The sequence below is a fragment of the Pseudophryne corroboree genome, chromosome 7 (genome assembly GCF_028390025.1).
Source record: "Pseudophryne corroboree isolate aPseCor3 chromosome 7, aPseCor3.hap2, whole genome shotgun sequence".
Taxonomy (NCBI): domain Eukaryota; kingdom Metazoa; phylum Chordata; class Amphibia; order Anura; family Myobatrachidae; genus Pseudophryne; species Pseudophryne corroboree.
In genome coordinates this window covers 351,502,624-351,519,636 of record NC_086450.1, presented here as the reverse complement: position 1 = coordinate 351,519,636, position 17,013 = coordinate 351,502,624, and the positions used below count along the sequence as shown (strand labels likewise).

At 46.5% G+C, this 17,013-nt stretch overlaps 1 protein-coding gene across 1 annotated transcript in view; it reads right to left on the bottom strand.

The window, feature by feature from the left end:
* The window catches only part of PDILT (protein disulfide isomerase like, testis expressed), a gene marked incomplete at its 5' end in the record, with an annotated part of 55,291 nt that overhangs the window by 22,667 nt on the left and 15,611 nt on the right, over positions 1-17,013 (bottom strand). Inside the window, 3 exons of the mRNA XM_063932753.1 lie at positions 184-381; positions 15,634-15,759; positions 16,081-16,191. Of these exons, the coding sequence (XP_063788823.1) occupies positions 184-381; positions 15,634-15,759; positions 16,081-16,191 (435 nt within the window). The remainder of the gene's footprint in view (positions 1-183; positions 382-15,633; positions 15,760-16,080; positions 16,192-17,013) is intronic.

The following is a 17,013-nucleotide window of genomic DNA, read 5'->3' as shown; positions in this document are numbered from 1 at the left end:
CTATGAATTGACAGGATCTGATTGGTCACCATGAGCAACTTATCAGTTTTGTTTCTCTAAAAGGTTTGATACATCCCCCCTTAGGGTAGGTATCAAACACAGAACATAGATTCTTTTCGTTGAACCCTCTAACCACGCAAACAAGCAGTTTAGAAAGTAACATAACTTATTACTATGCATTACCTTGGCCTTTCCATCCAAGTAATTCTGGCAAAATTGTCTGATATTTTCCAAACTGACGTCATCAGCCGGCATTCTGTACTTCTCATCAGTTGTTAGGTTTAGAATCCGAATTGCTGGGGTATCAACCTCTGTGATACGGAAATACTCAAAAAGTCGTCCATTACGCGTTTCATCAGTGTCAACCAAAACAAAGACAATCTGGAATATGGAATAGGTAAGTGTCAAATAACAGGAAATCAATATGTCACAATGGTGACTAGAAACAGTAATTCTATTATAATTATGTTACATAATTACATTGTTAGAATTGAGTATAATGTAACCTTGAGATGGTGTGAAACACTATTAATATTGACAGTAGAAAATATGTGTTTTCTTCCAAAAGTGCGTTGTTAAAGTTGATGTCAATGGCATTAATATTCACTCATTTTAATTATACATACTTAGGGGCATATTCAATTAGGTGGGAGAATAGCAAAAACCTCTCACCTACAGAGATTTTTTCTCAGGTGCGAGATTTTTGCTGTTCAGTTGGGTGCAGGGTTTTTACATTTTTGAGTGTCTGGAGTTTTTTTTATTCTTGCAGCCCCAGAACACGACCAATTTTCCTAAAATTCTTATTTTTAGGAAACATGGTCAGGAATTGCTCTCAACTGCTGCAGCACTCCCACCTAATGACTAATTAAGCAATTGGAGGTTCCCAATTAGCTCAATTTGTCTTTATTCACCTTCAAAGCACAGCACTGCCTTCGCCTTCTGGTTCACCTCTTCTTTAGCATCACAGAGAGATCTTCCAAGGACCGGCCGGGCACAGGACAGGTACATATCTCACCATGCACTCCCCTCCCCGCACAGGGGCAAGTGCAGGATATCTAGAGGGGGCTTCCAAATGCAATCCTCAATCTCCCGCTATGCGGAACAATGGAGCAAGTGCAGGAGTCTGGTGGAGCAACATAAGAGCCTAGTACAAACCCTTAACATAGTGTATGAAATACAATTTTAATGATTAATAATATAGATGGTCTATAGTATAGGCTGTATCAAGCATGTTTAACTAATATTAATGACATTAGTGGTTAGGAAAAGGTTAAACATTCCATAATAAATAAATAAATACAAAAACACAATAGAACCAGTTGGAGACAGAAGTGCACTTTCTAAGAACACATTATCCCACATAGTAAGGTTCCTGTCTCTTCTTTCTGGCAGCTACTCTCTGGTCCAGTGCACTGATTACTGATTGAGGGCTCAGATCTACACACACACAGCAAACTTGGTAGAAGAAGCTGCTACCAATGGGCATGTGCAGAAGCTCTGTTCTGTTCCTTAAACTGCATGTTGCAACGGTAGTTCTAGTAATCAAATTACATACTATTGCTATTGTGGTCTCAATTTGAGCCATTGGACAAGAGGAGGGGGTTTCCGGGCAATTGGAACTAGAGATGTGCGGCGGGCACTTTTCCTGTTTTGTGTTTTGGTTTTGGTTCTAATTCCACTTTCGTGTTTTGGTTTTGGCTTGGTTTTGCCAAAACCACCCTTTCGTGTTTTGGTTTTGGTTTTGGTTTTGGATCTGGATGATTTTTGGCAAAAAAACCCATAAAAACAGCTAAAATAACAGAATTTGGGGGTAATTTTGCTCCTACGGTATTATTAACCTCAATAACTAGGCCCCAAACAGCACCTCATGCTAAGATGTCGAAGAGGTGCAATGAGGTAGCTGTATGACTAAGCCAAGCGACACAAACAATTCCAACTGGAATTATATGTCCAAATCACTGGAATTAATTGGCAAGATCACTGTACTTAATAATTATAAATCACTGAAATTAATTGGCAAAATCACTGTAATTATACGTCTAAATCACTGGAATTAAATGGCAAAATCTCGCTATTGCATGCCTAGTGAATTGGAATCTAGATGGGATTTGTTACCGGGGACATAATACCTCCATCAATTGTCTAAATCCCACTGCACTAATGGCAGATACCGGACGCACGTCTAACACCAACATAAGTGTCAAGGCCTCAGTTATGAGGGCTTCCATCGTCATGTGAAGCTGAACCACTAGTCATGAACATAGGCCAGGGCCTCAGCCATTCCTTGCCACTCCATGTCGTAAATGGCATATTGGCAAGTTTACGTTTCTCCTCAGACGATTTAAATTTCTTTTTTTGGTTCTATTTACTGAACTTTGTCTTTTTGGATTTTACATGCCCTCTACTATCACATTGGGCATCGGCCTTGGCAGACGACGTTGATGGCATTTCATCGTCTATGTCATGGCTAGTGGCAGCAGCTTCAGCACTAGGAGGAAGTGGTTCTTCTTGATCTTTCCCTATTTTCTCCTCAAAATTTTTGTTCTCCTTTATTTTTTGGGAGTTATATGAGACAATGGCCCTCATTCCAAGTTGTTCGCTCGCTAGCTACTTTTAGCAGAAATGCAAACACAAAGCCACCGCCCTCTGGGAGTGTATAGCGGAATTGCTAACGAAAGGTTAGCAATTGCTAATGAAAGATTATCAATTCTGCTAATATTAGCAGAATTGCTAATGAAAGCAATTTCCTTGCAGTTTCTGAGTAGCTTCAGACCTACTCCTAAATTGCGATCACCTCAGTCCGTTTAGTTCCTGGTTTGACGTCACAAACACGCCCAGCGTCCGACCAGACACTCCTCCGTTTCTCCAGCCACTCCTGCATTTTTACCTGGCACGCCTGCGTTTTATAGCACACTCCCTGAAAACAGCCAGTTTCCGCCCAGAAACACCCACTTCCTATCAATCAGCAGAGCGATTGAAAAGCTTAGTTCGCCTGTGAGTAAAATAGCATAGTTTCGTGTAAATTTGCTTAGCGCGTGCGCCCTGCTGTGCATACACATGCGCAGAACTGCTGGATTTTAGCCTATTAGCAATTCTGCTAAAATTAGCAGCGAGCGAACAACTTGGAATGAGGGCCAATATGTGGCACAGGAATGGCTGGAATTACTGATGAGACAGAACACTACCGCTGGTCTGATGCAGCACAACAGGTTGTTGTTATAATTATTATACTGCAGCAGTGGACATATAGCAGCAGCGTATATGGGTGGTCATTCCGAGTTGTTCGCTCGCTGCCGTTTTTAGCAGAATAGCGATCAGGCTAAAAATGGGCGAATCTGCGCATGCGTATGGGCCGCAGGGCGCACGCGCTAAGTATTTTCACACAAAACTATGCAATTTTACACAGGTCCGAGCAACGCTTTTCAGTCGCTCTGCTGATCGGTGAGTGATTGACAGGAAGTGGGTGTATCTGGGCGGAAACTGAGCGTTTTCCGGGAGTGTGCTAAAAGACACAGGCGTTTCAGGCTAAAACGCAGGAGTGACTGGAGAAACGGGGGAGTGGCTGGCCGAACGCGGGGCATGTTTGTGATGTCAAACCAGGAACTAAACGGACTGAGGTGATCGCAATCTAGGAGTAGGTCTGGAGCTACTCAGAAACTGCAGGAAAATATTCAATAACATTCATTTCCACTCATTTCCAGTCTATTCTGAACACCTCACACCTCACAATATTGTTTTTAGGCCAAAAGGTTGTACCGAGGTTGCTGGATGACTAAGCTAAGCGACACAAGTGGACTACACAAACACCTGGCCCATCTAGGAGTGGCACTGCAGTGTCAGACAAGAGGGCAGATATAAAAAAAAGGCCCCAAACAGCACATGATGCAAAGAAGAAAAAAAGGTGCACCGAGGTTGCTGTAGGCCTAAGCTAAGTGACACAACCAACTGGCCCATCTAGCAGTGTCACGCAGTGGCTGAATGTCGAGAGTGGGCCGCAATTGTTCGGTCCACTGACAGCATCTCCAGCACGCTCCAGTCACTTTCAAAAAAAATCTGCAATTGGTGGACTTATACGGCAGTACCCCAGGACTAATACAGCAGTACCCCTGGACTCATACGGCAGTGGCACTTTTTAAAAACTAGGCCCCAAATAGCACCTCATGCTAAGATGTCGAAGAGGTGCAATGAGGTAGCTGTATGACTAAGCCAAGTGACACAAACAATTCCAACTGGAATTATACGTCCAAATCACTGGAATTAATTGGCAAGATCACTGTAATTAATAATTATAAATCACTGAAATTAATTGGCAAAATCACTGTAATTGTACGTCCAAATCACTGGAATTAATTGGCAAATCTCACTTTTGCCTGCCTAGTGAAGTGGAATCTAGATGGGATTTGTTACCGGGGACATAATACCTCCATCAATTGTCTAAATCCCACTGCACTAATGGCGGATTTCGGATGCATGTCTAACACCAACATAAGTGTCAAGGCCTCAGTTATGAGGGCTTCCATCGTCATGTGAAGCTGAACCATTAGTCCTGAACATAGGCCATGGCCTCAGCCATTCCTTGCCACTCCGTGTCGTAAATGGCATATTGGCAAGTTTACGTTCTCCTCAGACGTTTAAATTTCTTTTTTTGGTTCTATTTACTGAACTTTGGCTTTTTGGATTTTACATGCCCTCTACTATCACATTGGGCATCGGCCTTGGCAGACGACGTTGATGGCATTTCATCGTCTATGTCATGGCTAGTGGCAGCAGCTTCAGCACTAGGAGGAAGTGGTCCTTCTTGATCTTTCCCTATTTTCTCCTCAAAATTTTTGTTCTCCATTATTTTTTGGGAGTTATATGAGACAATATGCGGCACAGGAATGGCTGGAATTACTGATGAGACAGAACACTACCACCGGTCTGATGCAGCACAACAGGTTGTTGTTATAATTATTATACTGCAGCAGTGGACATATAGCAGCAGCGTATATGGGTGGTCATTCCGAGTTGTTCGCTCGCTGCCGTTTTTAGCAGAATAGCGATCAGGCTAAAAATGGGCAAATCTGCGCATGCGTATGGGCCTCAGGGCGCACGCGCTAAGTATTTTCACACAAAACTATGCAATTTTACACAGGTCCGAGCGACGCTTTTCAGTCGCTCTGCTGATCGGTGAGTGATTGACAGGAAGTGGGTGTTTCTGGGCGGAAACTGAGCATTTTCCGGGAGTGTGCTAAAAAACGCAGGCGTGTCAGGTTAAAACGCAGGAGTGACTGGAGAAACGGGGAAGTGGCTGGCCGAACGCAGGGCATGTTTGTGATGTCAAACCAGGAACTAAACGGACTGAGGTGATCGCAATCTAGGAGTAGGTCTGGAGCTACTCAGAAACTGCAGGGAAATATTTAATAGCAGAACTGCTAATCTTTCGTTCGCAATTCTGCTAAGCTAAGATACACTCCCAGAGGGCGGTGGCCTAGCGTGTGCAATGCTGCTAAAAGCAGCTAGCGAGCGATCAACTCGGAATGAGGTCCATCGTCACTGGAATTACTGATGAGACAGGACACTACCACTGGTCTGATCAGTGGCGGATCCAGGGGGGGGGCACTCGGGCCCGTGCCCCCCGTCATTTGTGGCCTCCACCCCGTTCCGTCCCCCCCTGGCGTCGGCGCCGCACAGGGAGATGACGGGCGCCCGCTGAGATTGTGTTACCAGCGGGCGCCCGTCTCCCTGCACAGCGGTAGCCGGAGGCAGGAGCTCAGTACTGAGCTCCGGCTTCTGGCGCTGTTACTGTGCGCCGTGCGCTATGGGAGAGACGTCAGTCATGACGTCTCTCTCATAGTGCTGAGGAGAGGACGCCGGGAGGAGGAGGACTGCAGCGGTCTGGAAGCGGGAACGGGGCTCGGTAAGTATTAGGTTTTTTTCTTCCTTAATGCAGCGGGGGCATCTACTGGGGGCAAACTACGGGGGGACATTACTACTGGGGGGGCATCAACAAGGGGCATTACTACTGGGGGGGGCATTACTACTGTGGGCATTATAACTGGGGCCATCTACTGGGGGCATCACTACTGGGGGGTCATCTATTGGGGGCAGCTACTGGGGCATTACTACTGGGGGGCACCTACAGGGGGCATTACTACTGGGGGGTCATCTATTGGGGGCACCTAATGGGGGACATTTTGTACTGGGGGCCATCTACTGGGGGCATTATTACTGAGGGGCATCTACTTGGGGCATTACTACTGGGGGGTCATCTATTGGGGGCAGCTACTGGGGGCATTATTACTGGGGGCATCTACTGGGGGCATTACTACTGGGGGGTCATCTATTGGGGGCAAAGTCCTAGGGGGCATTACTACTGGGGGCAAACTACTGGAGGACATTATTACTGGGGGGCATCTACTAGGGGCAAACTGCTGGGGGACATTATTACTGGGGGGCATCTACTGGGGGCAAACTACTGGGGGACATTATTACTGGGGGGGCACCTACTGGGGGCAAACTGCTGGGGGACATTATTACTGGGTGGCATCTACTGGGGGCAAACTACTGGGGGACATTATTACTGGGGGCCAACTACAAAGGTGCTAACTACTGGGGGCATACTACAGGAGGGCATTACTACTGGCGGCTTAACTACAGGGGCATTACTACTTGGGGGCTAAACTACAGGAGGGCCAAACTACTGGGGGCATAACTACAGGGGCCAAACTACTGGGGGATAACTACAGGGGCCAAACTACTGGGGGCATTACTACTGGAGGCTAAACTATAAGGGGGGCATAACTACAGGGGCTAAATTACAATGGGGCAAACTACAGGGGGGCATTACTACTGGTGGCTAAACTAGTGGGGGCATTACCACTGGGAGGCTAAAATAAAGGGGGGAGGTAAACTACTGGGGTCATAACTGCAGGGGCATTACCACTGGGGGCATAATGACTGAGGGCATTACTACAGGCAACATTACTACTGGGGGCAATACGAGCATTGCATAAGGGGCACCACTACGATGGGGTCTATATAAGGGGCACTACCAGTACAGTGGACATTGCATAATGAGCGCTACAACTGTGGGCATTGTATAAGAAGCGCCACCTCACATGCACCGAAGCCGCACGCAAATGTACTTGCCCCTTACATGGTGCCCCCCCTATCATTTTCTTCTGGATCCGCCCCTGGGTCTGATGCAGCACAACAGGTTGTTGTTGTTGTTATAATTATTATACTGCAGCAGTGGACATATAGCAGCAGCGTATATCGTCACCGGAATTACTGATGACACAGGACACTACCACTGGTCTGCACAACACAGCACCACTTTATACAGCTACACTGGATATATGGCAGCAGAGAACACCAACACTGTGAATGGCTGGACTGATGCAGCACAATACACTGACTACACTGGACTGGTCTGCACAACACAGCACCACTTACACAGCTACACTGGATATATGGCAGTAGAGAACACCAACACTGTGACTGCCTGGACTGATGCAGCACAATACACCTACACTGGACTGGACAACACTTGCCACCGAATTTTCCCGCCCCAACACACAGACACTGAACACTGAGGACACGTCCTCTCTAGAGTGAAAATGGGTGCGACACGCGGCTCCTAATATGGAATCCAAATCCCACGAGAATCCGACAGCGGGATGATGACGTTTTGCCGCGTTCGGGTGCCCGAGTCAGGTGGAAAACCCGAGCCGGGCTCGGAAGGCAAAGTTCGGTAGGGTTCGGTTCTCTGAGAACCGAACCCGCTCATCTCTAATTGGAACCCTTCCTGCATTTGCCTATGCCCCTCCCCGCACACACAACATTGCAGCCGCTACCCTGCACCCCACTACCTGCACACTACACCGCCGCCACCCTGCACCTCTCTCTCCACATACATTACATTACACTACACATATTACCTTCTCTGGCCTGCTTCTCTTTTCATGCAGCAGCCGGACCAGCAGTTGGATGTAGCAGCCAGACACAGAAGACAGCAGAGCTCCAGAGCAGGTAAGTATTTTTATGATTTTTGTTTCTCGCACCGCAAGGATTTCAAAGCAGAAAACTCTACATGCATTTTTTTTAATGTTTATCAGTTATCCGTAGCATACAAACCCATGATAATCCAAAATTGGGTGCGAGGTCCGCAAAGATTTTTGCGGGCAAACCTCGCGTCCAATTGAATATGCCCTTTAATGTTATTTTTGTATCACATGATTTAACAGTTTTGGATCCTTTTTACAATGGTTGCACCACTGTGCTAGTCTCCAATCCCATCATCTCCCCCACCGCTACTCTGTTATACTTACCTTGTGACGGGTTCTCCTCCCAGTTGTTATGTCTCCGTCACTCCAGTGGCAGCCATTGGAGGGGCATTAGGTTGGAGCCCTATATGTCAAATGCTGAGAGTACTGCATTGCATATAAATCATGACAAAAACTGAAAATTCTGGTTCAAATGCTACAATTGTCACAAGATCGGTCACAGAGCATTTGAAAGCTAGCAAAAGACTATGGGGGCAATTCAGAGTCCTTAGCATCTTTTTACTAAATTAGCAAAAACTGCTGAGGGTAAAATTGCATGCTTGGGGCCGCCCAGCACAGGAAAAAGGCTACCCAGCATGTATGGCGCCACCCTACAATGCAATCGCAAATTCAATTACAATCGCATCGCAGGAACAAAAATAGAGGCCGACCCCCTGTATATGCTGCATATGCAGGCACACAGTCACCATGTTTCCAATCGCAGGAAACCCAGGCGACGTCATGGGACCTCCCCGAAAATGGCTAAGAAACACCTTTGTTTCCTGCTCCACTCCCACCCAACAACGCGTCACTGCCCCCGAATGCCTGCCACCTGTCAATCATTATGCAATCTTTCTGGGATGCGATCGCATAATGAAAGCCTGTGCACACGCACAGCAGCTGCTGGCGTGCGCAGATGGCCGAAAATCGTCCATTTGCGATTTTTGGTCATCTGCCACCAGGTCTAAATAGCCATCCTATGAATCATATGCAAATCAAGAAATGCAACGGGAAAGATCACATCCTGCCGTTATCTGCAATCCGAGTCCTGCAGACCTCAGCCATCTGTGTAAGAAGCTCACTTAGACTGGGCGTTGGAACTCCTCTACCAGGGCAAGGAAGTCTATGTTCAAACACGCAGTGCTGGCCTCGGCACTCCTGTTATACGCCCCCATTTTGTATAACGGTCGCTGTTGCAGCTCCCGCTCTGCCACCCAAAAGCCGCAGCTTGTCAATCATGTCATTCATGCATCGGGAGGGGGCACTGTGGCCGAACTCATTCAGCACATGCACAGAACAGGTCCTGCACAGGTGCAGTTCCCACACCATCGGAACTGTATGTAAACCATCGGGTTTGTGTGCTAACCCAAAAAAGGCACACTATTCCCTGATCTCTATACTCTGGGAGAAAATAAGAATTTACTTACCGATAATTCTATTTCTCATAGTCCGTAGTGGATGCTGGGGACTCCGCAAGGACCATGGGGAATAGCGGCTCCGCAGGAGACTGGGCACAAAAGTAAAAGCTTTAGGACTAGCTGGTGTGCACTGGCTCCTCCCCCTATGACCCTCCTCCAAGCCTCAGTTAGGATACTGTGCCCGGACGAGCGTACACAATAAGGAAGGATTTTGAATCCCGGGTAAGACTCATACCAGCCACACCAATCACACCGTACAACCTGTGATCTGAACCCAGTTAACAGCATGATAACAGAGGAGCCTCTGAAAAGATGGCTCACAACAATAATAACCCGATTTTTGTAACTATGTACAAGTATTGCAGACAATCCGCACTTGGGATGGGCGCCCAGCATCCACTACGGACTATGAGAAATAGAATTATCGGTAAGTAAATTCTTATTTTCTCTAACGTCCTAAGTGGATGCTGGGGACTCCGTAAGGACCATGGGGATTATACCAAAGCTCCCAAACGGGCGGGAGAGTGCGGATGACTCTGCAGCACCAATGAGAGAACTCCAGGTCCTCCTCAGCCAGGGTATCAATTTTGTAGAATTTTATAAACGTATTTGCTCCTGACCAAGTAGCTGCTCGGCAAAGTTGTAAAGCTGAGACCCCTCGGGCAGCCGCCCAAGATGAGCCCATCTTCCTTGTGGAGTGGGCATTTACAGATTTTTGGCTGTGGCAGGCCTGCCACAGAATGTGCAAGCTGAATTGTACTACAAATCCAACGAGCAATAGTCTGCTTAGAAGCAGGAGCACCCAGCTTGTTGGGTGCATACAGGATAAACAGCGAGTCAGATTTTCTGACTCCAGCCGTCCTGGAAACATATATTTTCAGGGCCCTGACAACGTCTAGCAACTTGGAGTCCTCCAAGTCCCTAGTAGCCGCAGGCACCACAATAGGTTGGTTCAGGTGAAACGCTGAAACCACCTTAGGGAGAAACTGAGGACGAGTCCTCAATTCCGCCCTGTCCGAATGGAAAATCAGATAAGGTCTTTTACAGGATAAAGCCGCCAATTCTGACACGCGCCTGGCCCAGGCCAGGGCCAACAGCATGACCACTTTCCATGTGAGATATTTTAACTCCACAAACCAATGTGACTTTTTGGAACCCAAAAACTACATTGAGATCCCAAGGTGCCACTGGAGGCACAAAAGGAGGCTGTATATGCAGTACCCCTTTTACAACGTCTGAACTTCAGGGACTGAAGCTAGTTCTTTTTGGAAGAAAATTGACAGGGCCGAAATTTGAACCTTAATGGACCCCAATTTCAGGCCCATAGACACTCCTGTTTGCAGGAAATGTAGGAATCGACCCAGTTGAATTTCCTCCGTCGGGCCTTACTGGCCTCGCACCACGCAACATATTTTCGCCAAATGCGGTGATAATGTTTTGCGGTTACATCCTTCCTGGCTTTGATCAGGATAGGGATGACCTCATCCGGAATGCCTTTTTTCCTTCAGGATCCGGCGTTCAACCGCCATGCCGTCAAACGCAGTCGCGGTAAGTCTTGGAACAGATAGGGTCCTTGCTGAAGCAGGTCCCTTCTTAGAGGTAGAGGCCACGGATCCTCCGTGAGCATCTTTTGAAGTTCTGGTTACCAAGTCCTTCTTGGCCAATCCGGAGCCACGAATATAGTGCTTACTCCTCTCCATCTTATCAATCTCAGTACCTTGGGTATGAGAGGCAGATGAGGGATCACATACACTGACTGGTACACCCACGGTGTTACCAGAGCGTCTACAGCTATTGCCTGAGGGTCCCTTGACCTGGCGCAATACCTGTCGAGTTTTTCCCAACGGTTTATAATCATGTGGAAGACTTCTGGGTGAAGTCCCCACTCTCCCGGGTGGAGATCGCGTCTGCTGAGGAAGTCTGCTTCCCAGTTGTCCACTCCCGGAATTGCTGACAGTGCTATCACATGATTTTCCGCCCAGCGAAGAATCCTTGCAGCTTCTGCCATTGCCCTCCTGCTTCTTGTGCCACCCTGTATGTTTACGTGGGTGACTGCCGTGATGTTGTCCGACTGGATCAACACCGGCTGACCTTGAAGCAGAGGTCTTGCTAAGCTTAGAGCATTGTAAATGGCCCTTAGCTTCAGGATATTTATGTGAAGTGATGTCTCCAGGCTTGACCATAAGCCCTGGAAATTCCTTCCCTGTGTGACTGCTCCCCAGCCTCGCAGGCTGGCATCCGTGGTCACCAGGACCCAGTCCGGAATGCCGAATCTGCGGCCCTCTAGAAGATGAGCACTCTGCAACCACCACAGGAGGGACACCCTTGTTCTTGGTGACAGGGTTATCCGCTGATGCATCTGAAGATGCGACCCGGACCATTTGTCCAGCAGGTCCCACTGGAAAGTTCTTGCGTGGAATCTGCCGAATGGGATTGCTTCGTAGGAAGTCACCATTTTACCCAGAACCCTTGTGCATTGATGCACTGAGACTTGGCTCGGTTTTAGGAGGTTCCTGACTAGCTCGGATAACTCCCTGGCTTTCTCCTCCGGGAGAAACACCTTTTTCTGGACTGTGTCCAGGATCATCCCTAGGAACAGAAGACGAGTCGTCGGAACCAGCTGCGATTTTGGAATATTGAGAATCCAATCGTGCCTTCGCAACACTACCTGAGATAGTGCTACACCGACCTCCAACTGTTCCCTGGATCTTACCCTTATCAGGCAATCATCCAAGTAAGGGATAACTAAAATTCCCTTCCATCGAAGGAATATCATCATTTCGGCCATTACCTTGGTAAAGACCCGGGGTGCCGTGGACCATCCATACGGCAGCGTCTGAACTGATAGTGACAGTTCTGTACCATAAACCTGAGGTACCCTTGGTGAGAAGGGTAAATTTGGACATGAAGGTAAGCATCCTTGATGTCCCGAGACATCATGTAGTCCCCTTCTTCCAGGTTCGCAATCACTGCTCTGAGTGACTCAATCTTGAATTTGAACCTCTGTATGTAAGTGTTCAAAGATTTTAGATTTAGAATCGGTCTCACCGAGCCGTCCGGCTTCGGTACCACAACAGTGTGGAATAATACCCCGTTCCCTGTTGCAGGAGGGGTACCTTGATTATCACCTGCTGGGAATACAGCTTGTGAATGGCTTCCAAAACTGTCTCCCTGTCAGAAGGAGACATCGGTAAAGCCGACTTTAGGAAACGGCGAGGGGGAGACGTCTCGAATTCCAATTTGTACCCCTGAGATATCACCTGAAGGATCCAGGGGTCTACTTGCGAGTGAGCCCACTGCGCGCTGAAATTCATTGAGACGGGCCCCCCACCGTGCCTGATTCTGCTTGTAAAGCCCCAGCGTCATACTGAGGGCTTGGCAGAGGCGGGAGAGGGTTTCTGTTCCTGGGAACTGGCTGATTTCTGCAGCCTTTTTCCTCTCCCTCTGTCACGGGGCAGAAATGAGGAACCTTTTGCCCGCTTGTCCACGAAAAGACTGCGCCTGATAATATGGCGTCTTCTCATGTTGAGAGGCGACCTGGGGTACAAACGTGGATTTCCCAGCTGTTGCCGTGGCCACCAGGTCTGAAAGACCGACCCCAACTAACTCCTCCCCTTAATAAGGCAATACTTCCAAATGCCGTTTGAAATCCGCATCACCTGACCACTGTCGTGTCCATAACCCTCTACTGGTAGAAATGGACAACGCACTTAGACTTGATGCCAGTCGGCAAATATTCCGCTGTGCATCACGCATATATAGAAATGCATCTTTTAAATGCTCTATAGGCAAAAATATACTGTCCCTATCTAGGGTATCAATATTTTCAGTCAGGGAATCCGACCACGCCAACCCAGCCCTGCACATCCAGGCTGAGGCGATTGCTGGTCGCAGTATAACACCAGTATGTGTGTAAATACATTTTAGGATACCCTCCTGCTTTCTATCAGCAGGATCCTTAAGGGCGGCCATCTCAGGAGAGGGTAGAGCCCTTACAAGCGTGTGAGCGCTTTATCCACCCTAGGGGGTGTTTCCCAACGCACCCTAACCTCTGGCGGGAAAGGATATAATGCCAATAACATTTTAGAAATTATCAGTTGTTATCGGGGGAAACCCACGCATCATCACACACCTCATTTAATTTCTCAGATTCAGGAAAACTACAGGTAGTTTTTTCTCACCGAACATAATACCCCTTTTTGGTGGTACTCGTATTATCAGAAATGTGTAAAACATTTTTCATTGCCTCAATCATGTAACGTGTGGCCCTACTGGAAGTCACATTTGTCTCTTCACCGTCGACACTGGAGTCAGTATCCGTGTCGGCGTCTATATCTGCCATCTGAGGTAACGGGCGCTTTAGAGCCCCTGACAGCCTATGAGACGTCTGGACAGGCACAAGCTGAGTAGCCGGCTGTCTCATGTCAACCACTGTCTTTTATACAGAGCTGACACTGTCACGTAATTCCTTCCAACAGTTCATCCACTCAGGTGTCGACCCCCTAGGGGGTGACATCACTATTACAGGCAATCTGCTCCGTCTCCATCATTTTTCTCCTCATACATGTCGACACAAACGTACCGACATACAGCACACACACAGGGAATGCTCTGATAGAGGACAGGACCCCACTAGCCCTTTGGGGAGACAGAGGGAGAGTTTGCCAGCACACACCAGAGCGCTATATATATACAGGGATAACCTTATATAAGTGTTTTTCCCCTTGTAGCTGCTGTATCTTTAATACTGCGCGTAATTAGTGCCCCCCCTCTCTTTTTTAACCCTTTCTGTAGTGTAGTGACTGCAGGGGAGAGCCAGGGAGCTTCCCTCCAACGGAGCTGTGAGGGAAAATGGCGCCAGTGTGCTGAGGAGATAGGCTCCGCCCCCTTATCGGCGGCCTTATCTCCCGTTTTTCTATGTATTCTGGCAGGGGTTAAATTCATCCATATAGCCCAGGAGCTATATGTGATGTATTTTTTGCCATCTAAGGTACTTTTATTGCGTCTCAGGGCGCCCCCCCCCCCCCCCCCAGCGCCCTGCACCCTCAGTGACCGGAGTGTGAAGTGTGCTGAGAGCAATGGCGCACAGCTGCGGTGCTGTGCGCTACCTTATTGAAGACAGGACGTCTTCTGCCGCCGATTTTCCGGACCTCTTCTGCTCTTCTGGCTCTGTAAGGGGGACGGCGGCGCGGCTCTGGGACCCATCCATGGCTGGGCCTGTGATCGTCCCTCTGGAGCTAATGTCCAGTAGCCTAAGAAGCCCAATCCACTCTGCACGCAGGTGAGTTCGCTTCTTCTCCCCTTAGTCCCTCGATGCAGTGAGCCTGTTGCCAGCAGGACTCACTGAAAATAAAAAACCTAATTTAAACTTTTACTCTAAGCAGCTCAGGAGAGCCACCTAGATTGCACCCTTCTCGTTCGGGCACAAAAATCTAACTGGGGCTTGGAGGAGGGTCATAGGGGGAGGAGCCAGTGCACACCAGCTAGTCCTAAAGCTTTTACTTTTGTGCCCAGTCTCCTGCGGAGCCGCTATTCCCCATGGTCCTTACGGAGTCCCCAGCATCCACTTAGGACGTTAGAGAAAATATCATTGGGGGACTGATGATCAATCCCACTTGTGACCTGCCCCACATTAGGGAGAGGGGGAACTTGTGCAAGGGATTTATGGCACTGGGGATCGGGAGTATTAAGTCTCACAGAGACTTATGGGGGAGGTTAATGTTCATTGGCAGATCTATTACCCCTGGATGGGAGGTTAAACCAAATAATTTCTGAGCATTTTTTTCAGTAAAATAATTAGCCAGTGAAGAAAGTAATGTCTAATAATTCCCTTACTTGGTCTGTATGACTTAAATTATGTTTGTACTGTATATTACGAGAAAAATGTAAAATTTTAATATTGAGAGTAGTATTAAAGTGACAGTGATTGTGATTTTTAAGTGTAGGCCCCAGGGGCCCATGTGTAACGCCTACACTCATTATAGATACACCCATGGGAAAAAACATGTAAACTGTGTATGAGCGGCTGACAATATAGCACTTTCACAAACAACCAAAGTATTGCATTTTGACCAAAAGCATTTGCATAAACTTATTGAGCATTCTATTGTGGTTAGAAAATTAACTTTGTTATATTCATTTGTTTATATTAGATCAACGTCTACTGCAAATAGCATTAGAATACAAACCCTTCCCCTAAACTCCAGGGCAGCCGATTCATAGTTTTCATACATTGTGTTAAAGGTGGCTGATGTTTTTGATGTGAAGAGTAGAATGTGACTGTTGATGGGGACATCAAAAATAGACACAGATGTCTGGAAAATAAACAAAAATAGTACAGCTTAAAAATATTAAATCACTTGTTATTATACTTGATATATATACTGTATCTATTCTATACCAAATTATTTGACAAAATACTAACACAAATACACCAAGAGGGAGATGCACCAAACCATCAAACCTTAGAGAAAGATAAAGTGGAGAGGTAACCCATAATCAGCTGGTAATATCATTTTATAGACTGTGATAGATAACTATGTAGAAGCCATGTATTCGCTGTGAGCAACTTATCCACTTTATGCACTTTACACCTTCCCCCTAAATAGTATATTGTAATCTTTAAATTAACTTACCTCCAAATTATACTCTGTTACCACATCCATGATGTAGGTACGAATTAATCGGATTAGGTCCAATGTACTTTCAATTTCCTCTTCCGATATCAAATAATGAACAGGTTTATCCTTAAGAAAAATGTACAAACAATAGTTTTTATCATACTAACTTTGAATAATAAAATATAAGCTGCAAAAGTGGTTTGATGTGGTTTGTTCTGTACTTGGCCATCATTGTGAATGCAAAAAGCAAATTAACTATTATTTCTAAACCCCTTTCCACCAATATTTATGTGAAATTGGCTATTTCCACATAAATAAATCACATTTAGACAGCAGAGGGATTTAATATAGGAATACTGCAGATATCTCCTGTGTCAACACCATGAACAACATCCCAGCAATTTAACAAACTTTAAATAACTTAGGGGACATTTACTAAGCAGCGCTAAGAGTGGAGAAGTGAGCCAGTCGAGAAGTTGCCCCATCAACCAATCAGCAGCTCTGTATAATTTTATAGTATGCAAATTATAGATGCTACTTCAGCGCTGATTGGTTGCCATGGGCAACTTCTCCACTGGCTCACTTCTCCGCTCTTATCACTGCTTAGTAAATGTCACCCTAGCTTTTTGGAGCTTGCTTTGGATAGCTAATGCTATTTTCAGATGGCCTTAGTAGACCCTCTTTAATAGTAATAGCTATTAAAAATCTCTTCAGATCTCTCTGCTCCTTCCGATACTCTTTTGTGCATTTGCGCAACTTATAGTCACACAAAACTTAATACGATACTTAATGAATATTAAAATACCAAATAATAAATACATTAAAAATCTGTTCATGCACACAAGGTATTAGATTATACCAATATCAATCATTGGAAATGCAAATAGGATTTAATTTGTATAGATTTGTGTATGATCCAAATAACATCTGGTGATCTAGGTGGTGTTA